Raw genomic sequence first — 24,624 nt, 5'->3', positions numbered from 1 at the left:
TTATAGTTCTTATAGGAATATTCATTCTGAAATGGTATAAGGAATTGAAATTTCCTGAAATTGAAAAATTCCAAAATTTATTTTTGAAAAAGTAAAAATGACATTTCTTTTTGACCCTTCTAAGTGTTTCCAAGGCTCCCAGAGTTGCCTGGATAAACAGGGCTGCGTGAGAAGCCAGAGAACAAGGCTACCTGGACCCCCAGCAGCCCAGACCCCCAGCAGCCCACATGCCCAAGAGCTGGGTAGCTTGTGGATCCTGGAACTTAAGAATGGCCATACTGAGTCAGACCAATAGGTCCATCTAGCCCAGTATCCTGTCTTCCGACAATGGCCAGTGCCAGATGCTTCAGAGAGAGTGAACAGAAAAGGGAAATCGGTCGAGTGATTCATCCCCTATTATCCAGTCCCAGCTTCTGGCAGTGAGAGGGTTAGGGACACTCAGAGTATGGGATTGTGCCCCTGACCATCTTAGCTAATAGCCATTGATGGTCCTATCCTTCATGAACACATCTAATTCTTTTTTGAATCCAGTTATACTTTTGGCCTTTGGAACATCCCTTGTCAGTGAGTTCCACAGGTTGACTGTGCACTGTGTGAAGAAGTACTTCCTTATGTTTGTTCTAACCCTTCTGCCTATTAATTTAATTGGGTGATCCCTGGTTCTTGTCTTATGTGAAGGTGTAAACAACACTTCCTTATTCACTTTCTCCATTCCCTTTTTTATAGACCTCTATCATACCTTCCCTTAGTTGTCTCTGGGCAGCTTGTGAGACTGAGGCTATGGCTACACTGACTGCGGCAAATTTGCCACCGTCAGATCGACTTCTCTGGATTGACTGAGCAGTCAGTGAAGACCCGCTCAGTCAATCCAGAAATCGACGTATTCAGACCAACTTCTCAAGTGGCGTAGCGCTGCGTCGACGGGAACGGAGAAAGGAAATTTCTCTGCTCCTGCTACAGAGTTTGTATGTGATGTTGAGCAAGTCACATAAACCAAAAAGCAGCCAACCTCTCCTCCCTCCCACCTTTTCATTCTCCTTTGTGTTTTGACTGTATGGTGCCAGTACATAGTGACTGCTACTGTAATATAAATAAGAAATAACTGATACCCCACTGTGCATGTCCAAATATCCCAATTAAGTGATTATCCTCTTCATCAGAAACCTATCTGAACAGGGAAGCCAACGGTATAACAATAAAAAATAACAAAATCAATTGGTCTATTGATATTATCTGAGCTCATATTAATCAATTTTGGGACATTTTGTTATAATATTGGTTTGGGAGTGTTACTCATTTAGGAAGTCCCTATTTATATTAGAGATTAGGTACACATTCAACTTCACCATCTTTTCTTCTCCAGTTGGTGCCAAGGGTTAACATTTGTGTGCCACTGAGACAGAATAATTTCCCTGTGGCTACTAATTCTCCTTTGTTGGGTCTTTCAAATGTTAAATTTCTTAGTGATGGAGGAAAGCAGCAAGGCTGGAGATTTGACCGCCTCCAGCCTTTTAACCTTATCAGAAAAACTCAGGTTGATTCTCTTGTCAAGTCTGCCAACAGTAGGGAAAGCAGCAGGTGGAAAGGAAGAGACTGGGTGTAAATGGCCAATAATTAGTAATACCTTATTGCACAAACTGGCAGGTCTGTTCCCGTTAAGCGAGTAACCAGAAAAATCCAATGCCTGTATAAAAAGGTCTCCTATGTCTTGATTCCAGAAAGCACTTAAGCACACGTTTTAATGCCCTTTCCTACACTTGAAAGTGTTTGCCAGTTCCCCTAGTGGAAATGCAGCTTATACCAGCAAAATAGTTCTTCATTACAGCCACGGAGAAAAAAAGACAGGATGCAAGGGATGTGGTTTAATTAGGTTGGTTTTACTCATCTGGGAAATACCTGGCAATAAGATGTATGGTGCGGGTTGTCACTCTTTCCTTAATCATATCAATTACAGAGGTAATAAATGGTCTTTAAAGCATGATAGTTTAAAATAAGGATTGGTACAAGGCTACAGAAATGTTTCCTAAGCATTCCTGACACGTTAAAGAAACAAGTTATATTTTTGTCCTTTTTAAATAAAGTTTAAAAAAATTATATGGAGGTAGGGGGGAATATCAACGCTAAGGAACAGATTTTTCTTTGACTTCCATTAGCATACATCAGAAGTAGCTCTAATTAAAGTCAATTCAGTTCAAAGGTGTAAAACTAGCAGAAGGGAGAACAGAATCAGATCCTAATTGAGAGGCCCTTTGATTAAAAGTATTAACTAGAAATAATTATTAATATTATTACAGAAATATGGTACAATTTGTGATGCTCATTCAGTTTAACTTCCTGGAAAGTATACAAGATCATTTAAATTAATACAGGAATAATTTACAATTATTATTACTCCTAATTTCTTCATTTCCAGTTGGTTACAGGAAAGCTCTGGTCAGCTTAAAGAAAGGGGGTATGAAACCTCCTGTAAAGTTTGGAGTGGAAAAGAAATGCTCACCATTTTGCACAATATGGGAATAACCAATGCTACATTTCCTATCTTACAGGTAGAGTTTTATGTTACAGAAATTATTAAAATGCATAATATTATTGGTTAAATGTTTTAAAATACACTTACGCTACTTGTACTTCTTTAAAATGCAGTCCAGTTTCTCAAAGCTGTCTTAGGCTATAGGGCAGACATAGCTTATGTTGGCAAAACTTATGTCACCTGGGGTGTGAATATTTCACTGACTGAGCGACATAATTACACTGACATAAGTGTTCGCATACACAGTGCTATGTTGGCGGGAGAGTTTCTCCTGCAAACACAGCTTCTGCTGCTCACGGAGGTGGGGGTTTTTTATGCCGATGGGAGAGCTCTCCCCGGCAGCATAGAGCATCTTCACCAGACTTGCTGCAGTGGCACAGCTGTAACACTACATATAGACATACTCTTAGAAAAGTGTACATGATGAAAATCAAGAGTAAATCCACCAAAGTAAGTGCAGTCAAGCCAATGTAAAACAGGTTTGAGTGGCGAATCAAGTTCTAAATCTACTGGAGTAATTTATTTTCAAAGTAGTAATCACTGAGCTTGTTACAATGGTCTTATAATTACTTTATTTCTGTTCTAACAAAGAATAACATTGTTCAGATAAAATTATTCAAAGTTGTTACAATGTAATGACTTTTAATTCTGCCTTTACTGACATCTGCATTCCGATTGACTAACAAATCATATTTACTGCATGCTTCAGCCAGTCCTTTCTTTCTGTACAGTACCAAGCACACTGAAAGCACTGAGTTAAGTACTAAGATTTTTATCTACAGTCTAACTTCTCTAGCTATATTGAGAGATGTTGTTTTAAAATACTGTAGTGAACACTTCATCCTAAATATCTTCCCAAAAGAAATGCATACAAATCTGATGTTAATGAGTTTTCCTGTTGCAGAAACATTTTGCTGCTGTCCTTGAAAAAGAAGAAAAAGTATCGAATATTCATGGTGGAGATGAGTTTATTGAGATTCCCATTGTGAGCCCTGCTACTCAGTTTGTGTTAAAAGGGCTATTCATGGTTCTGCTATATCTTTTTAAAGATAACAACAGGTTGGTGGAAATATATAGCCTGAGGTGTGGATGTTTTTTCTTTCTGCTTTCTACCAGATATATTTAAATTGCAAGTGACTGCATTTTTGTAAACATCTGATTGTTTATATAAAGATGAATAAATGGCAAATATAAATATTTTCCCTAAGACATTTGGGTACTTTTGGTATGCATGATAAATAAAAAATGAGTACTTGTAGGAGCCAAGCAGAGTAGAGGCATGCATAGTGCATACATGATCCTGCTGCTTTGCCAAGTTGTCTCTTTCTCAACTATTCAGCACCTCTGCTATTTATTTCCATGGCAGGCTTCTTCTGAGCAAAAACTACCAATTAAACAGGGTTGTGCCAAAAAATTTCTCACGTGGGTAAACATCCAGTAAGTAATAGATTGATATCAGCAAATTATTTTTTTTTCTATAACTAAAACATTGAATACAGTTTCTCTAAAGATCAATCTAGAATATTTTCTTGGCATGTTGCCTAACTCCAGTATGCACTTTAATTATTTTAAATTAGCATTAAAATGATCTAAACCACTCTTTTGATACCTTCACTGTTAAAGCCAACTGTAGCTATTAAATATTTTGTTTGAGAGCTAATTCTGTAATACATGGCTTAGTGATTATAGGTACTCCTTATGCTTCTTAAATGGAAAGTCGCATAACTTAAATCATATTCTCTGTTTCTAGCATAGAGTACGTTCTTCCGTATACTGTATTGTCCACAGTTGCCTGCTCCTTTTATTATAGGCAGAGTTTTGTACAACATTAAATTGGATGCTTAAGGTGGAACCACATTGTGTCAACACTAGTTGTGCTTTTTGAGAATTTAATGCTGAACCCACGTGACAGGTATTATTAAATATATTTGACAAACACAAATGTAGGTTACATCTGTTTACCAGTTGTATTAATTTACTTCTCTGTAGATTTGCAGATGACTACAGAGTTGCTTTGCAACAAACATATGTTTGGACGGATGAAATCCATTTTGATATTCCAGATAAAAATGCTTTCTTTGCACAACCAAAACGTAAGAAGAGTTCACGGCAGAAAACTGCAGTCCATATGCTTAACTTTTGGTGCTTGAATCCAGCTGTGGTAAGCTAAGTATAAAGTAAACCAGCAACTCCTTACAACCCTTATTTGATCACAAAATACAAATATAATAGTTTGTACTGATTCTATTAATTAAAAAAAATTATTTTCCCTAGGCCTTTTCAGACTTAAGTGGTAATGTTAGGACAATTGTTCTAACATCTGGTACACTCTCTCCAATGGACTCATTTTCTTCAGAACTTGGTGTGAAGTTTACTATCCAGCTTGAGGCAAATCATGTTATTCATAACTCACAGGTAAATGTTGCATCATTGCTTTCACTCCTGAAATTTTAATAATGTCCATTATAAAATAAGCAATAAATGGCAAATTGAAATGAGGACCGTATAAACTCATTCTATTTCTGTAACTCAAAATGGAAAGAGTAAAATAGATATTTACTTGCATTGAGAAAATTGTCAATTAAATGTTTAAATTAAACTATACTTGATATATAATAATCCTAAATAAAAGTAGTAATAGCAATAAGGTATTATTTGACCAGAATAGCTGAAAAGTAAGCAGCATTAGTAGCAGCATTTTCACTATGATGGCTTGCTACACTCTTTGTTTTCTCTCTCTCTGTCTCGATTTTATATTCTTGTTGCTTAGCATTAGTATGTTCAGAAATAACCTTAATAGTTTAGTTACTTCAGTTTTTAAGTTTCCCTGTTAATTTGGTGTAAATATGTATGTAACTTTGAATTATTAATACAACAGGTTTGGGTTGGCACCATTGGGGCAGGCCCCAAGGGTCGGAAGCTGTGTGCCACATTCCAGCATGCAGAAACATTTGAATTCCAGGATGAAGTGGGAGCACTTCTGCTTTCAGTGTGTCAAACTGTTGGTCAAGGGGTCTTGTGCTTTTTGCCATCTTACAAGGTAAGGAAATCTTAATTCATGTTCTTCTCTCTTTTTAAAAACCTACTTAAAGATTTACTCTGTAACTTTTTATCCCTATACATCAACACGGAGACAACAGAAATGTCCATACTGGAATTACTTGGATGCTGTAGTTGATTGGTTACAAGTTTGTTTTTTGCATGGTATGTTTTGTTTCATTATAGGGATAATAGGAATATTATTGTTTTGATCACAGTTATCCAAAAAAGACTGGTTTGGTCTTCCATGCAAGCATACTTATGTGCATTTGGCATCTGTTAGAAAGGGCTCTCAATTTGAAAATAAATCTTGGATAGAAAGTATCACAGTTTAGGGCAACTTCACCTGTATTCCCTCTCCATGGTTCAGCAAGGGCACCCGCTCTCAGGCTTCCAGTTCCCCAGCTGTCGCCTTTCTTGGGCGGAGACACATCTTTCCCTTCTTCCAGACAATGGTATTTCCAGGCTGCACAATTCCCTGCCTATACTGTGAATTCCCCAGCAAGACAGACTGCCTAGCAGGCCTGCTTTGCCTTTTAATCAGAGACTATAAACAGTGTAATTGTCCACTGGTTTAAGTTACCATGCAGCTCTTTCTAAACAAGTACATTTATTCTCAAGGTAAAAGCATTACAGAGAAAATGTTTTTAAAACAATGAAAGAACCTAGATGCATGCCAATAAGCTTACTAGAGATCATCACCTCCATCTCCGCAAGTGCTCTGGTCAGTGTCAGTCTTTCCAATTCTTCCCTGAGAATTGAGGCCCTTCACTTGGATGGAGGTTCCTGTCTGTTCGCTGGATCAGAAAGAAGGTCCTGAGTCAATTTAAAATCAGGTTATTTATCTCAAAGTCCTTTCTTTGTCTGCTGGTTTCTAGAGAATCCAATTTGAACCAGTATATGCAAGTCTTTCTAGGTAGTGGTGCCTCTCTGGAGATGTTACAACCTGAATGAATTTGCCTAATCACACCCCCACTGTTCTTAGTTCCTGGATGGCTGAGGTTCCCCTCCCCCATGGAATGACATACAGTTCCTGGCCCATAATCATACATAAACTTAATACAGTGAGATTTAACTTAGTTCAATAAGATTTGTTCAGGATATTGCAGGAAATTGCCATATCTGTTGCAGAAAGATCCAGACGTTCAGTGTTTTTTCTTGAACTGTCTCCATGATTATCTTTTTAAAACCGGGTTATCATTCAGTTGCCTATCATAAAAGGCAACTTTGACTTGTGCATTGACCCAGCAGTTAGAATGCCTTTTGCATTTTCTTTGTACACTGTTTGTATGTAATGTACAGCCATTTAATTTCTCCGTCCTTTGATTATTATTTCATTTCACTGCACTATGGATTTTAGCAATGTTTTATTGAATCAGGTAGAAATCGCACCAAGCTCACTACCCCAAGAGATCAATTTTCTTTATTTCAAAGCATGTATTAGTAAATTTTGTTGTTGTTAAGAAGGTCTATCATCTGGCTAAGTCTATACCTCAGTGATAAAAAAGAAAGTTTGTATTCTTTTCCCATAGTTCTTGTTGTACATAACTCAAATCTGAGGAACAAGAGTGTAAACGTGCAATGTAATTAGGAGTACAGGTCTGTTTGTCTCATCAAACTGTAACTGTGGCTGGATTGCAGTAAACAATTTAGTAAAATCAACAATGGTTTAATGTAAACATTTTAGAAATCAAATCTGGTATCACTGGAAAAGCTGCACTGCTTTAGAGGAACTTTTGCAATTCAAGATTTCTGACAACTTTGCTGATGTCAGAAGTCCGTCAAGAAAGAGGAATTTATAACCTGAGGGAATGAATAAAAAGAAAATGTCCTTTTGTGCGACACACTCCATACATTACTTATATAAGTAGGTTGAAGGAAATACCAATTCCTTGTCTTGCCTGATATCCATAAAGAGTTGTTGTCATCAGTGCAGTTACTGGAAATAACCATTAGGTGACCACATTAGACCATACAATATAGAATTGGTAGAAAAAGGCAGACTATGAACTATAATCCATCATTCTAACTCTCAAAACCACATTTATATATGTGTGCAAGACTAGCAAGCTGAAAATAAATCTTAAATTGTTGTCTTATCTTATATCTGAAATTGAATCCTATGCCTTATTTCAGTTTGTGATGTATTTCTGTAGAGCAATAATTGTGACAATAGTACATGTAGTACAATGTGTGAAGGTTGTTTTTTGTGTGGATAAACAACTAAAAGATATTTGCTGAAAGATTCTTTTTTTGAGAGTAATACTTATCTGAATTGAGAATGCTTAGAAACCTTGAGACAGAGTAATAACTGGCATATTTAGTAAGAATGAAAGAAATTGTTGCTCAGCTCAGGTTGTCCCCTCCTCCCTCCAAACTCCAATCGGCTTCATGCTTCACTGAAAGGACTACTGACAAAAACACATTAACTGCATGTCTACACTGCAATAAAACACCTGTGGCTGGCCTGGGTCAGCAGACTTGGGCTCGGGTTGCAGGGCTATAAAACTTCAGGATAGATATTTGGGACTCTTGGGATTTCAGAATCTGGGCTCCTGTCTGAGCCCAAATGCCTACACAGTTTTGTAGCCCCACAGTCCGAGCCCAAGTCAGATGACCCAGGCCAGACATGGGAGTTTACTGCAGTGTAGACATTTTTTCTTTGTGGAGACACTTCCATGGACCTAGTGAAGGTATTGATAAAAATAAATTCCAGGCAACTGAAGGATATTTTAAGATTCCATTTCCCATATTTCTCTACTGCTCCCCTTTTTTGTGCCATTTCTTTCATTCTGCATTGGTCTATCTTGTAGGACTGGGAAATTAATATGGTCAGAAAAATGGAGAAAAATCTTAGATTTTGTAAACTTGTTATCACAGGGGAAAGAGGAAATTTCTCCCCATCATCATGTACAGCATTGCATAGTTGCCCATTTGCATTCAGAGGTTCTCTATCAGGATTTTCAGAGGCAAGATTCTATGTTTCGTGCACTATATCTGGAATAGTAAATTTTATGTTCTTAAAACTTTGATTTAATCTGAACTAAATGTAAATGATGCATATTATTATTTTAATAAATTCTAAGGTAATGTTTTCTTGCTAAATCATTGTTGTGTATCATGTTCCTTCTTGGAATAGGTTAGTTTTTCTGAGGGCTAACCCAATTCTTATTTGAATCCCAGTTTATACTTTGGAGTGAGAAGGGAATATATCTCTGAGATCTGGAGGGCAGTGGTAAGTGCTCCCCATTTTGAGGGGGCCATCAGGTCTGGAATTTTTCTCTCTTACTGGTTTGATGGAGCTTGAGTTTGAGGATCCAGGCGTGCTGTAAGATATTTATGTTTTTATTTAGAATTTTAGCTTGATGAAGTTAGCCCAGGAGGGGAGAGTCTTTGAGTGACGGGATGAGATGTTCAGTTATAATTTTAGTTTTGTTGGTGAATTTTTAGTTTGTCTAGGCTCATCATATTTCGAGCCACTGAGCCTCCACAGCTCCCACAGAAGCGCTGCTATTGGCTGGGTGAAATGCTTAGCATTTCTAAAAGTCAGGCTACTTTTGTTTCAGTGCTTCACTTTAAGCACCCAAGTTGGTAAAATTTGGCCTGTGTACCTAGAGAGATTGATAGGCACTTCTTAATAAATCAAATCATAGCTAAATAGATATGCTTGTGTATCTGGATATCTGGAGCTCCACAATCTATGGGTGGTTGCAATACTAAATATGAAAAAATTAGAAGTCACTTGTTACATAATAACTGTAATGCCTTTATTGCATATTTTGTTTATAAAGTCCTAAAAGTTGACCCCATGTATAGTATAACAAAATACTAGATATGTTTAAGTGGTTGAATTCAAGTTGCTGTGGGAAACATTACTAAATTTCCTGACTTCTCCATTTAAAATCTGTCCCATATGATTGTATTAACATAGTATTTATATTTAATATCTTTGTAGGTGTCTGTCTATATTTTGGAGTTTAAAGTAATTCTAATAAGATTGTCAGGGATCCATAGGATCTGTCCTATGCCCCGGCTTTTAAACAATCCCTTGAATGTACCCCTTCAGTTGGCCAGACCCCCAAGGGGTCCCACTCTTCCTTAAGGGTAGATTGGGGTATGTTTACACTGCAATAAAAAATCTGTGGCACCAAGTCTCAGAGCCCGGGTAAACTGATGTGGACTAATGGGACTTGGGCTGCAGGGCTAAAAATTGCAGTGTAGATGTTTGGACTCAGGGTGGAACCCGGGGTCTGCCACCTCCCTGACAGAGTTTCAAAGAATGGGCTCCAGCCTGAGCCCGAATGTCTACACTGCAATTGTTAGCTCTGCAGCCCAAGTCTGTGAGCTCAGGTCAGCTCACCTTGGGCAGCTGCAGCCATGCTGCTGATCTTTTATTGAAGTGTAGATATTCCCTATGCAGCCACAATGCCTTCAAGATTCAACTTCTGGGCTCCAGCACTCCTTGTTTCTTCCCATGAACTCTGCCCAGTGAATCCAGTTGAGATAGATGGCTGTTCAGAGACTTTTACCCTCTACAGGGATCAGTGCACTTCAGCAAGTATCTGCAGCAGCTCCATGCAGCCTTTTCAGAACAGAGTAGTTCTGAATACTGCATCAGGAAGTCCTCAGGTTAACATAGGAATGCTGCTGTAGGAGTCATAGTTTTCCTTTCTCTGTCCCTCCCTTTGTCTGTCAGTCCCAGGTGAGAGGTGCTGTGTAAGTCCAGTTTGTGGCAGGGACACCTGACACCACATCCCTTTATTCTCCAGTACAGGGCCACTGATCTTCTTTCCTACTGAGAGGTGAGGGAAAATCTCCTCCTCTTGTCCATTGATTGCTAGCTGTGACTGTCCTAGCCATCGGGGTTTCCTCTGTCTCTTCTGGATCCTCCATTCACATGTGTAGCTCTATTCAGTTTGTTAGTGACTAGTCTCCAGCCAGGCAGCTATGTGAGTCCAACATCTTTTTCTTTCCCTTTATACTCAGTGCAGAGTAGTACAAAGTACAGAAGGAAACTGAGGTGTGCTGAGGAATAATCAAATATTACCGTAATTCCCATATTTATCTCAAATGTCATCCTCATTTTTTCCCGATGGATGAGGTAGTGACCAGATTCAAACAAACACACTTAACCTCATGTTTGTAATATCTCTGAAGTTTAAGGCATTGTAGTGATTTGCTAAATAAATATGCATGTCTCTCTTTTATGAAACCTTAATACCTTGCTTGTTAGTTCTCAAAGGGAAAAGCATCAGTAGTTGCTACTTCATGAATGGAATTAATTACATTTTCCACAAAAGCACATTATGTACTTCATTTATCTAGCACTTCAAATGTTTTCTTCGTTATTTATATAAAGAGAAGGTGTCAGGCTGAAATCAGCCTCTGAATATTAGTGTTTATAAAATATGTGTGTATTGTCTTTTTGTTGGGAGAGCTCTGAAGCTATGATTTAACACTCAGGCGTAAGTGTAAAGAGTGGATATTGTAATAGTAGTCACTGGATTCGGAGGTGAAGGAACCATGCTACTTGATGCAGTTTGTAACTGTGAACAATGTTAAGTGACTAGAGCCATGAAATAAGGAGAAGTCTATTAACAGTACCCATGTATTGCACCTTTATTACATGGTGTCAGAAATAAAATAAATCTGTGCAGATGTGGAGCAAATGAAACTGCCTGAATCCCCCAATCTGGAAAAAATAATTAGGAGTCAGCTATAATGTAAATAATACTTAGCGTTCTAATGTGCATTTCTGTCTGAAGATTTCAAATTACATTGCAAATGTTAATGAATGTGTACTTCCAAAACCTGTGAGGTAGGAAAGTGTTATCCATATTTTACAGCTGTGGAAATTGAAGTGCATAGGAATCCAATGACATACTCCAGGTCACATAAAAAGTCTAGCAGAAAGGAAACAACCGAGATTTCCTATGCCTTGACCATAAGAACAAGTAGCAGCAAGTTTGAAAATTTTGATGTGCTAGTGAGGAGATGGTAGTCAAAGACTGCATTAAATTAACCATATGGAGGGGAAGCAGGCTGCTGCTGATAAAACATCTCCAGTTAAATTTATGTGACCAATGCACGTTGCTATAGAAACTAGCATCTTACTGCTTCCAGTGCTAACAGGTGCAAAAAGCATCCATTAAAGACCTTAATTTTTCTGTCAGTTGCAAGTATTCAATTTAGGTAGACTTTCCTTTGGGAGAAATCAGACTCTCTTGGCTGTTTCTCCTACTTTCATGGGATTGTAATGGTGATTTGCCCACATTCCACTCAATACTGACCCTTAAAAATAGATATTTAGAATCTGTAGCAGTGTTTCTCCAATGACCAGTCTGTGGACTGGCACTGTTCCCTGAAAGGCTTTAGGACAGCAAGCTGGATCCTGATATCAAAAAGAGTAACCCTGATCTACAGGACACTACCCCACTTTACTACAAAGATTTTAATGTATATAAAATTTTGAGCCCAAACTACTTCATATAGTAATTCATTTAAGAAGAAGGTTTTTGAGAAGCAGAGAAGATATTTTCCCATGCCTTTAATATCAGCTGTATTTTCTCTTTCCCTTTCCATATACTCTGTCATATTAACTGGGCTAATAAAAGAACAAAAATAGTAGTTATACATTTTATTATTCAGTTTGCCAAACTTGATTCTTTCTTTAACTTTTCTTGTATCATGTTTCCTTGTTATATATATAAAAAAAAGCTCATAGTATCCCACTGAAAATGCTTTCTCTGCATGCTAATTTCAGTAAATTAAAGTTGTCAATCACTAGTAATACTTTGAAAATTCTGTATACATAATTATCATTCTGATTCTTCCTTCTTAGTGATAGATTCTTGCCCAGAGAGGGTAAATATAAATATATCAAAAGGAGACATTTCATTCCTGAAGGTATCACTGGGAAGTGGGAATTTCAGAATGGGTATTCATTGTTCAGCATACAGCCTATATATTTATAATGAAAAATTAAATTGGAATTTATTTGTCAGCTGTGCTGTTCTCTGCTAATTATGATTTCATAAATTTGGGGTTTTCATACTCCAGTCTGGAAGAGCTCTTTCTGAATGTAGCCCCAAAGAAGCAGTTATGTGCAAGATTTAGCAACATCTGTGGCAGAAGTACAGTGACCATGTATCATGCCTCATTCAGTGGAAATGTCCTCCTGCTCATCTAAAGGAGTGGCATCCTTTGTATTTAAAAATATGAGTACCTTACACAGCCTTTAGACAAACATAAATTAAAAAACATAGTTTCGAACATAATTGCATTGAGAATATCAACTTGACTCTAAGCTGTAGAAGAAAGTACAACTCCCTGAGTCCTCTTCCTGCAGCAAAAGCATGATGTTCAGGAAACTAGGGCTTTTGTGTTCTCCATTGGATCAGTGGACAACGATTTCAAGACTCTGTTCCTCTCTGCAAGTCCTCATTAAGAAACACCATAATTGCAATCCACCAGAGTAAATTTCTGGGCACTTTAAACTTTTGGAATGGGGCATAAAGATAGAGATGGTTCATTACATAGCCAAGACCCGAACCACTTGTAGAAATAACAGTCAGCACCTTAGATTGTGCCCAGAAACCAGTTTGAAGTCACAGACTTTATATGGAGTACTGGTGTAATATTTTCAGCAAAATGGGTAGCCAGCTGCATTCTGTACTAGTTAAAATGTGTGTGATCTTCAAGAGCATACAGAATTTATTGCAGGAATTTATCTGGAAGCCACAAGGGCATTGATATCCATATTAAATAGATGGAGTGATGTGTTCCCCTCTTCCACCAGCATCACTGCTACCTCAGTGAGCTAGCTCTCATCCAAGCTTCAGAGAAAATATACCATCATCAGATTGTAGCCTAAATTGTTTTGCTCTTACCCAGTCCCTTCTTTCTTTCCTCAGATAGATGCTTTTAGAAATCTAATTACATAGTAGATAAAGGATGAAAAGGAAGGACGAGTGACAATAGACACTGATTTAACACACATGAGAGAGCCCTCTGGGCAGATGAGCAATTGTCCAATATTTCCCTCTGAAAGAAAAGAATGGAAATGGAACCACTCAAGTGCAACTCCCATCTATTTTGTTAGGATCTGCAGGTACCTCAACAATATCTCATGGGTAGTAGTATCAAAGGTTATTGAAATATCTAAAACAATACATTGATTTAATTGTTAAATTATTTCATATAATTATTTAATAAGTTGATTTAATTGTTAACCAAGATCAGCACAATATTTGCACCAAGTTATGGTTTAAAATCAGACTGGATTGGGGTCAAGAAATTCTGAGAATTCTTGTTAATGTTGGACCTGCATCATCTGCCACTTGTTCAGTAACATTTCCTAAAAATTCAAAATTGACATCTAAGATTAGTGTATGTCTGTATGATGATAATGTCCTGAAATATACAGGACCTGTAAACAGTTATATTGAATAATCCCTACTTGATTTCTCTTAGCAAAAACAATTCACCCTCCGAATATGAAAATTCACTTTGAACATAACATTAAATATCAAGAGCTTATACTCTTCTTCCTTTTGGCTATTTCAATAAATAAAAGCAAGCCTTTTCTCAGTAATATCACTATTTAAAAAAATCACTGCATATTGCATATGCCAGATATCTCAGATTAATAACTCAGTATAGTAAAATATGCATGAGATGGAAACAATGCATCTCACACGCACAATTCTCATAGCTTCGTGTCCTGTTCTTACATATTGAACAACCTGCAATAATTTATAGACAATCAAAATTCTGTCACTTTTACTTTGAAAGTGTTTTTAAACTAGGATAAATTTTACATTTATTAAAATGCAAGTCTAGACACAATTTTTGAAGGTTAATACATTACTGGAAAACAAACTGATTATATTATGCAACAGAAATGCATTTATGTTAAAATCAGTAGCAACCCTAGCAAAAACACTCTATAAAAGAGAATATCAGAAAGTGAAAAGATTACTCAGAAATCTAAGATGCTTTTAAACAAGATTAAGATAAGGGCCATTAGGGTTCATGTCGCCGACCTGTCTGCATTAAGATATATCTTGCCTGGTGCCTGCATCTGAGATGATTCATTCAATATGTGTCATATCAAAGTCAAAGTACCCAGCAAGGAGAAGAATGCTAATGCTTATAAATTTAGTGATGATCCATCATGACCTTTCTTTGGGAGCTATTTAAAATAAATTGTAATACTTTAGTCCTTTCTATGAGCCCCTGTTGATTAATTTATTTCCCTTGAATGTTGATTCATCACTTTTGAATAAAATTTAAAAATAAGACAATTGTTCAAAGTGTTTTGAGTTTCTCAGTTCACAAGCTTCACCAGTAAAAAGAAAATTATTAATCAGTTGAGCATGAGACATGGTTTTCTTTGTTTTCCTCTCTGCATTTCCTCCTTTGTCTTTCAAAAGGCAAATGTCTTCCATTGATTCAGACTTTAATCATATTTCCTCTCCATGTGATATTCAGGACCTTTTTCAATATGTTTTAACTTTTCAGTTGGTCTGGCAGAGTTCTGCTTGACAGTTGTAGGGTGATGCTGTGTACTGTACAGTACATTGTACCAAATAGCTGTGCATAGTGTGTGTAGAAGAGATTTCTGAGCGGGGAAAAAAAAAGAGATATCATGGATTCTAATCTAAAATTATATAAAATAATTTAGGGTTTTGTTTTTTTCTTGCGAGTCTCTTATAAATTGTTGAATTTGATTCAACCCTTAAAACTATTTGATCTAAACCTATTATGCATCTACAGCCATAATTTCTACTTTTAAACTGTAATTTTCACAGCAGTTGTACTACTGTGTATTGCAATACAGAACTGATAATTGTTTGAGGTTCATTATACTATGGTGTCATACGGAATCACTTTGCCTTGACAGATCAATAGCAAAAACAGTAGTGATCATGGCATGAGTAGAAAATATCTGAAAAGCAACCAATCCTTCATAATATTGCATTCCCATGAATCCTTTTAGCTATATATAATTTCCAGGAATTGATCATTTTTAGGTTTTTTTTTTTGTTTTTTTTTAATGGAAAGGGCTGTAGAAGGCTTGCGGCTTGTTGGTGTTTTTTCACACAGTTTAAAACTATCATATGTTTGTGAACTGGAAGACAGTATGATATGGAGTTGGTTGGATCTCCAGACCTCCTAGTATATAATGTACTGACTCAAGTTATCCATTTGAAAAATAATTTTACTTTCTGCACACAATTACAGAATAAAGACAAAACAAAAAAATCTGGAACAAACTGGGCTCTACATCCCTTCACTTCCTGGAGTACCTTTCTCTCCCATAGCCTCCACTAGACTAAGCTCTTTCTGATCAGGCTGACCATTATATCCTAGGGAAGATTTGAATCATATCTTAATCATAAAGGAGCACTCTTCTCCCTGCTGAAGTTCACCTAGCCCTTCACCAGGCATTACACTCAGAAAAAAGAATTAAAAAAACAAAACAAAAAAACCAGAATAATGATTGTCAACATTTACAAAAGACAAGGTAAAAGGAGGAAAACAGAAAGTGACTAATGCTGCTTCTAGAATATAGGTATATGAACTCTGGTTCCACTAGAGATAAGGCTAGAAGATTACCTAATACTGAGCCCAGCTCCGTTCCTGAAATAGTAATCTCCTTAACCAGAAGAATTAATAGACACACTTGGTCACTATCACAGGTGGAATAGAACTTGAGACAAAAATATAAAGATAAAGGTATCATTACATTCAATTCACAGGAAATGTGGATTTTTCTGAAAGTTCACACCACCTCACATTCCAAATGCAATTTTTAGGCACAGTACCTGGAACTTGTATGCAGGGAGGGGTATGAGATACAGTAACTCTGAGAATGCATTGGACAAGGTTTACAAATCTGCAACTCACCAGTATTCTGGAAATTTGACTTATTAATTTGTTGATTAAAACTTTTATAAGGGAGAGAGTCAACACTAGTCTGCAACAAGGTTTTGAAGTTGTCAGTTTCCTGAATCTTGATTAATTGTCTGACAGATGATTTAAAGAGGATTTTTGTTAAAACCTGTTCTGAACTCTATCCTTTTTATGGCTTAGTGCAAAACCAAATAGTCTTAGAAGGAGAATCAGGCTTCAGCAATATCTATACTTCACATATTGGTCTTGAATCTTGATTTAAATCCACAATATTTCTTTCTGACATGGTGCATCTTTACATGAAACTCCCTCTGTGAAGAAATGGAAATTTTAGAGTTGATCAAAACAAAAGTCTCTGTCATGATATCTGTATCATAGCCTTTCTTTGAATGTCTATAATTCAGTAGAAATGAGTACTAAATCTAGAGAGAAGAATGGACCTTCACTGTCCTCAGTTATAGGACTGATGCATACCTCATAGTTTGGCTGTGCGCAGTGTTCATTTGGGGAAAATATCTGCAAACAGGAGGATAAAGCAAAGTATGAAAGAATTTAGGAAAATGCTTTGGCTTACAAAGTGGTAATCGTATGCACCTGCATGAGAACAAATATCCAACTGGTTTCTACTGGGAATAATCAAGGAGTAGAGTTTTGCAGTAAGATTTTTAAAAATCTTAGTTAATACTGCCAGGGAGGCCAGCCATTCACTAATGAACACTTCTACTCAGTTGCAAGTTATAGACTAAATCTGGCTATTTTGGGACATATTCAATTCAAACATGAAACTTGAAAAGATGTCTCTCTTGTGCAGCAGAGAGAGTAAAATTGGTTCAATAATTTGCCATTGGAAATGTATGCAATCCTGTTCCACAAGTTATTAGAGTGCAAAACTTGCATAGTTGAGGCAAGGCAATGGTTGCATGACTTGAAATGTTGTGTTCTTTTCTTGTTAAGAAAACTCTGGTTTCTATTCCTGATGTCAGTAGTTGCATCTAATGCTTTAGAACCTAGTGAGAAAACCTTTGACTATATAGAAGAAAGTTTTCCTCACAGTTATCAAGGTTTCCACTGTATGGTTTTGGAAAGGTGTGTCTCTGTCTGGTACCAGAGTCCAGACTTGGATCTTTTTTATGTCCTACTGCAAACTCTGTTTCATTCTTTTACACCTTTATGAGTCTGATGCATAAACTAGTTCTCTTAAGGTATATTTTGCACCCACTGCTGATTTCAAGATAATGAGCACAATCTAAATTATTTTCTCTGCTGTCTCTAGTCATTACATTACGTGGGTAATGTTTCATGTAAAACCAGAACATCCAGAATTTGGAACTATTAATTTAGGATAAGTATCTCATTCTGACTCTACATAATGCTCACTTAATTCAAGACTGCCATATTTATGCAGGGTGATAGTTAGTTGTTTGTTTTTTGAGACCACAATGTCATGGTAACATGAGATCACAGAACTGGAGAGTTTCAAAATGTCCACTAAACTTTACGAAACCATATTGGGTTTTGTATATCCATTGTAAACAGGTTCTGGTGTGATATCTCATTGAGGTTTACTTGGAATGGACTACAGAAATAGTTCTATGTTTAAATTTCTATAACAGGATCATAAACCTCTAGTACAGACCAGAGTACCTCTTTAGTTTGCTCTTTTTATTTTCTTTGTTGAATAATTCAGACTTATTCCCCTTTTTGTTTCTCTTTCTGTAAATACTGTATGTCTTACAAACTTTTGGATTTTCGATTATTTTCAATGGTCCAACCCTGCAAACAATAGATAAGTAGCATTTATGGAAATAGTGATTTTCATGTCTTGCCAGAAGTATTGATCAACCAAAGGGATAACCATTGATTTAGTCAGCAGCACTATCTATTGTAATCATTACTTATTTAAAACGTGCTATTGCTCATTTTCTTATAACAAATGCATGTGTATAACTTTTATTTAGTGTGTGTAATAAATGGTCTCAGGGGATTGTTAACTGAACGTGGAACCTTTTACCTCTTGGTCACTGGCTCAACTCTGGTAAAGTTTTGTAGTGACCAAAGTAAGTTAATTATAGGGATTGAACAGCTGTCTAATGTGAAATAAATTTGATAGTCTGAATCCAGTCACTGAAGAACATATCCCCACATCTTGAATTGGCGCTACTCTGCATTCCTGTAAGCAGCTTTGCTAGAGGCATTAAAGATGGACATAGACTTTAGAAACAGAGGTCATGGTTGAGTCACATTAACATGATATTGGGGGAGAAGCATACACTGCTAATCTCTTTAGTGTACCTGCTAGGTGCATAGTGGATTTCAGGTGTAGTTAATCTTGCACTTATACAGATACTTCTTTTGCTTTAAAACAAATACTGAATTTAATTTTTCAGGTACACCTTTACATGATAGATTGTCAGAAGCTCTTAATTCAGATTTTGGGTTTATGTCCTTTAGAACTCATCCTTTTATGTCTATGTGCCATAGCTGATCATAGTCCTGTTTCATGAGAACTGAGATGAGTGGGTGATGTATGCTTAGATATTATTTTAGTTCCTTTCATTCTTGAAGGATCAAGCAGCTATGTAGAGACTGTGTAGGTAAATGTCAGTCATTAAATTCTTGGCAGTAGTACACAGCCCTTGACAAACAGCCTTGGAAATGTTAACTTCTTTTATTAAGTGAGGGAATGGTGGCCAAAAGAATGGGTCTAGCCTCTCCCACTTCCAAAAAGACCAGGACAGTCTTTAAATTCAATTTGAGCTGTCACTAGGAAGAAGCAGAATTGACCTCGATTTAACCGTGGGCAGTGTTGCACTCCTCCCATGTTGCACTGCAGTATGGGATATGAGTGCAAGTTCTTGAGCCTCCCTCCTGTCTCCAGGCTCCGAGGTAAACATGCTACCAATTGGGCCATCCCTGTGTACAAAGGTGAGTTAAGGATACAGTTTTCGTATTAATTCTGGATGTCTGGCTTGTCTTAGTTTGAGAGACTCTTTATTTTAGTGGGGTTTGTGAGAGTTTTTAATAGAAATAAACTTTTTTTTTTGAGAGAGAGAGAGGCGTCAGTTGAATTGGTGGACAGATTGAAAGGAGAACAGTACATTTTTCAATTTCTTCTGACATGTATTTATTAATAAAAAAGGGAATATGATGACTAGATTTCCATCAGAGACACTCCTCACAAAAAACCATTGTGCACATAGTTCTTTTAAATAAATTGTAAGAAATCTAACAAACATACTTTGTTTTCTTCCTGATTGTGACAAAAATAAAGAAGATAAAAACCTTCTGACAATTTTTATTTATTTAATGAATTACATCAATAAATTTACAAAAGATGGTAGTCTGTTTAGCCAGGCCTATTAAAAGCATTAAGATTTGAACACTGGCTGTTAAAATGAGTAAATGGCAACATTGCAAAGTTAAAAAAAAATGCCAAAAAACATTTTCCAGAGTACTAGGATTGTAACAATACCATTAATGAGGGCAAAGAGGTTTTAATGCAATTTGCACATTCTAAAGTTTCAAAAAGAGGTTTTGAGTTAGTACATTATTAATGTGCTGAACATCTGGAACTGTGTAAGAGCCATAGACATTGAGCAAGTGCAGGGTTTCCCTACTAGGTCTGATGCTGACTGATTTCCTCCCTAGTGAAATGCTTGTTTTAAGAAGTTTGAGACAGTAAAATGACAATATCCAGATAAAAGATAAACATTCCACAGTATCTCTTTGTGAGATGTAAGGAAATAAATTAAAATCTATTAAGTTTGTGGAGTCAGAAGGTGAATTTAGAAAATTAAATATGAAAATCAGATTAATTCACACCTTAAGTTATAGTACTGTCATACTGGAGCTTTCAGATTTAGTTTTGGGATCTGATATTTACCTACTGTAATTATGGGTAATTTACGTTGGATTACATGCTGGAGTTTTTTTTTCCTTTTGCACTTTAAAAGAAAGCACTTACATTTTTTTCCTGTTCCTATGTAAACATCTCTGTTTGCTGATGTTTTCTCAAACACTTTTGGAGACAATCATGCAAACTCTTAAGCATGCAAGTGACTCAATTCATTTTTGTAGTGCCATTAACTTAAATGGGAGTATTTGTTTGAGTAACTTTATTCTCATGCTTAAGTGTTTGAAGGTTCAGATACTTTTGTATGCACCCGCCATGTTTTATTACAGAATATTTTTCCCTTTTAGGTGACGTATGAAAATGCTGGGGAAAAGTCAAGGTTATATAGTTATATGTATAATTTTCACTTATCTGTATAGTCCGTTACCACCTCTAATGAGCTAGGCAATGAAATGTGATTGTTTTAAGTATCATAATTATGGCTAATATCCAAGACGGAAGAATATCAAGCAGTGGGACAGAAAACTATCAAGTGGAACATGAGCTAGCTTGGCTTCTAAATAGGCTGGTAAACTAGAGCTATGTTTGTAAATTAATGGCTGGTGCTCACTTTTTATAAAGCATTTGCTCATTATTCTTGAGGGTACAGAGTTTTCTTCCTTTGGAAGTATAGCCTTAATTTGCTTAAGCCAAACAGCTGCAATTACATTCAGTACAAATGAAACCTTTTAAAAAAAAAAAAAAAAAAAAAAAAAAAGGCTATTGGGAACATTTTGCTGTCATACCTGCTAACCCCAATTCTGTATAAATATCTAAACAAAAGCAGAGAGAAATGATAGATGAGTAACTAAACATGTGGGTAGTGCCATGTGTCTCCTGGCTGGCACTAAGGACCTGATCCAATGCCCACTGGAGTCTTTCCAGTGACTTCAGAGTGCTTGGTTAGGTTCTGTGATACCAAGGTGTGACCCCTTTCTGGCCATGCTGATTGAAAACGAGCGCTGATTGCCAATTTCTAAAGCTGTGTTTTTTGCCTTATTCTATTTAGAAACATCATAAAGCTAGGAAAGTGATTTTAGTTTGATACTTAATGCCTGGCAGGAGGCATAGTTTTGAGGACAAAAAAGGGGACCAAAGAAGCCAGATTTTTAGTGACTTTAAAAAAAAAAAATCCACATTTGTGCTTAATGTAGAGATGGAATTTGTTACTAGTTATCAATTCTTTTTCAAGATTCTTCTTTAATGGATTTCTCTCTGATTTTTATCTCAGCTTCTATTTGTTCTATGCATGGTTTCAGGTCCATAAATCATGTATAACATCTTTATTTTCACTCTTTTTAGCCTCAATTTTTTTCTAACAGTTTCAGGCTCTGCAATACAACTACCTTGCTTCAGGGCATTGCACCCATTTCACAGAACAATTTTCAGACTTACTGTGCAATACTGGCTAACATAACTCCAAGATAACGTAACACAAGATAAGGGAGCCTTTACACTTCTTATTGTGATTCCTGAAACTTAAAGATATCTGCAGTTCAGCATTTTTCGTTCACTTTGACATAATTGAAGAATATGGTGAAAAATTAAATTATTTTAGTTAGCCATCTGCAGTGTCTAAAATCAGTTTGTGTGATAGGAGTTGGGGGGGAAGGGAGGAGAAAGGGACGGGCAAGTCTGAGTGATATTAAATCCAGGATGGAGGACTGGAGATAGGAAATAGTGAACATGTATGTTACTTGCACACACACAGCTGAATTAGACAACAAGGCTTCTGTAACTAGAAATACAATCTCTGTCCTCAAATTGTCTGTTGTAAGCCACCTACTTTAATGCCATCAGCTCATTCATGTCACTTCACCAATCTTCAATTTAGGAAGGAACTGACAGTTCACATCTTTGCAAAATCAATTTTTGTGCCATCCAAGAGGCCCGCAGCAACCATATTTCCTTTGGCTCAGAAAGGCAAAACAAGTTCAGAATAGCACTTCAGATGAATAACTGACATGCTGTTAAGTACACAACCGTAAGAAATAACTTAAATTTTTTAAAGCTGATACCTGTTTTGTTGTAAAGAATAGTTATTATTTTTTCACTTGCCTCAGATCATTTTTTAATCTGTCAAGTTGGTTTCTTTGCTTGGTTGGTTACTACTAATGGCTAGTGTAGGTATTGACCATCCAGGTTTCATACTGAGAAAGCAGTTGCAAAAAAGTGACCGTAATCCATTGGTTGATATCAGGTATTTTATTTAACTCTTTTCCTGTCAATCCCTTACAAAAACATCTCTTGAAACGTGACTGAGTTTCAGCAGAATACTTGTATTTATTATGATATGACTGTAATGGGTAGGCCTTGATCTAAACCTTTTCTTTACTAGCAGAAGTTTATAAGGAGAGAATTCCAAAAAGCTTCAGAGGATTCCAAAGGATAGGAAAATCTTTTGAGGGAATGGTAAACTAAAATGCTTAAGGAGAAAGGAGTGGGGTTAACTTCCTCTTCCCTTTTTGGGAATACTGAAGCAGAAATAGAAACCTGAAACTCTGCGGGCATGCAAACTTGCTTATATGGAGGAGCGGTATAGACTCCGGGACTAGTTTAGAAAAGGCTATACAATTTGGGTTGGAGGATCAATTGCTCATCAGGAGATTGTACACTCTGTTTGTATTTCCTCATTCCTACCAAAACCTGAGTGGTGGTGGTGTTTATGGGAGAAGAGGTGAAGCTCAAATGTCTTGGACTGGGGAAGAGGTCAGTCACAGAAAGAAAATAATCAGGTAGCAAACGTTCCATTTCTCTCAGTGGAGTATAGCAACAGAAGCCATATTAGGTAAGAAGCTGCCCAACAGCGCTGCTTCCTTCTGTGAGAAGAGAGGGTAAGACTCTTTCTCATTTGTTCACCATATCAGAACACACAGCATTTTTCATCACTTATGATGAAACTAGTCACTGGATTAAAAAGCCAACATGCCTCATGAACTTTTGTCCTTATTAAGATTACACGAGCTACCATTTTTGTAGGAAATACTCTTTGTCTTGCTGTGACCACTTCTATGTCTGTCTGTCTCTTTATATTTACCTTGATGTTATCTCTCAGGCTCCATGTAATTTAAGTTTTATTCATTATTTGTGACTGCAATGAAAGTAAAACAGTCTATAACATTTGTCAGTTTTTTGGTTCTTTATGCAATCTATCATCAACATGATACCTAAGCATTATATAAAAAAAATTCTATTTATCTGAAGATACTCATTACCCTCCTCCCTACCTAACGCCACCATCTTAAGTGAATTTGATACATCTTTTAATGAGAAATGTTGTTACCATATTACTTTTTCTGGGGAAGATCATCTTGAAAACATGAGTCTTGCACTGGATCTTATAAGTGCCAAGAGATGAACTCATCCTGATCTTCAGTAGTAGCATATTCTGTAGCCAAGGATTCTGAACCCTGAGAACTGTCAGTTGAAACACCCTCAGCCACTGCAGTGGAGTATGGAAGAAGAGGTGATCTTTGAATTGCCTATTAAAGGCTTCCCTGGCTTTTCAGAGATAATTACCAGGACCTTGAAATGGGTATGGAGTGCAATACCTGCATACGCTTTTAGTAATAATCAGTATGGTATTGGTCATATAAAGCAACATAGAGATGGAGTAATGAAGGATTTTCAATCTAATCTCTCTGCTATTTCCAGAATTAAATCTGGATTCTTGATGATGAGACATTGCTTACCATCACTTACCTTATAACTCTGAATCCTTGAATGGAACTTCTTTTAAAAATAGGTAGAGTGAGGTACTGCATCACTACTGCGAGATCCTGTAATAATGGTAGTGGGTGAAGTTAATAATTAATTCATAGGAGAGATTTTTCTTGAGCATATTTAGACTCAAACATTGCAAGCTTTTAAGTGATCTGAAAAGGTATTATTGGACCAAATATTTTGCCTTCATTGCAGTCTTAACTTGGGTTCAAACGCTGTTCTGGATAACGCGCTCTGGTTTCATACATCTACCTGCCTCTATTTGTGATATATGGCAAGGCAGACACCACACCCCACAGGGCAGACTCTGCTAACCCTATTGCTAACCCAAGGTAACTATAGTGAAAACATCCAGTCATGGCCAGGCACAACAATCAGTACATGATGATCCTCCAATTCCTTCCCACAAACCCTCGGAAATCCATGTCTGAGTATGTCTTGCCATCTGTCTGTGCTCTGACCCCTGACCAGAAGTGTTTTACCAACATATGCCACTGCTCAGGATCCTCAGTCCCACCCAGCT

General features: G+C 36.8%; 1 protein-coding gene across 1 annotated transcript in view; it reads left to right on the top strand.

Moving 5' to 3' along the window:
* BRIP1 (BRCA1 interacting helicase 1) overlaps positions 1-24,624 on the top strand; it is a 111,070-nt gene that overhangs the window by 38,208 nt on the left and 48,238 nt on the right. Inside the window, exons 11-15 of the mRNA XM_067538146.1 lie at positions 2,414-2,546; positions 3,435-3,589; positions 4,520-4,691; positions 4,805-4,945; positions 5,409-5,570. Coding sequence (XP_067394247.1) covers positions 2,414-2,546; positions 3,435-3,589; positions 4,520-4,691; positions 4,805-4,945; positions 5,409-5,570 — 763 coding nt within the window. The remainder of the gene's footprint in view (positions 1-2,413; positions 2,547-3,434; positions 3,590-4,519; positions 4,692-4,804; positions 4,946-5,408; positions 5,571-24,624) is intronic.

Source organism: Emydura macquarii, unplaced genomic scaffold (assembly GCF_026122565.2).
Source record: "Emydura macquarii macquarii isolate MOO-44397 ecotype Brisbane River unplaced genomic scaffold, CSIRO-AGI_Emac_v2 contig_450, whole genome shotgun sequence".
Taxonomy (NCBI): Eukaryota; Metazoa; Chordata; order Testudines; family Chelidae; genus Emydura; species Emydura macquarii.
Note: the sequence above shows the minus strand (reverse complement) of the source record. Positions and strands in the feature narration are given on the sequence as shown.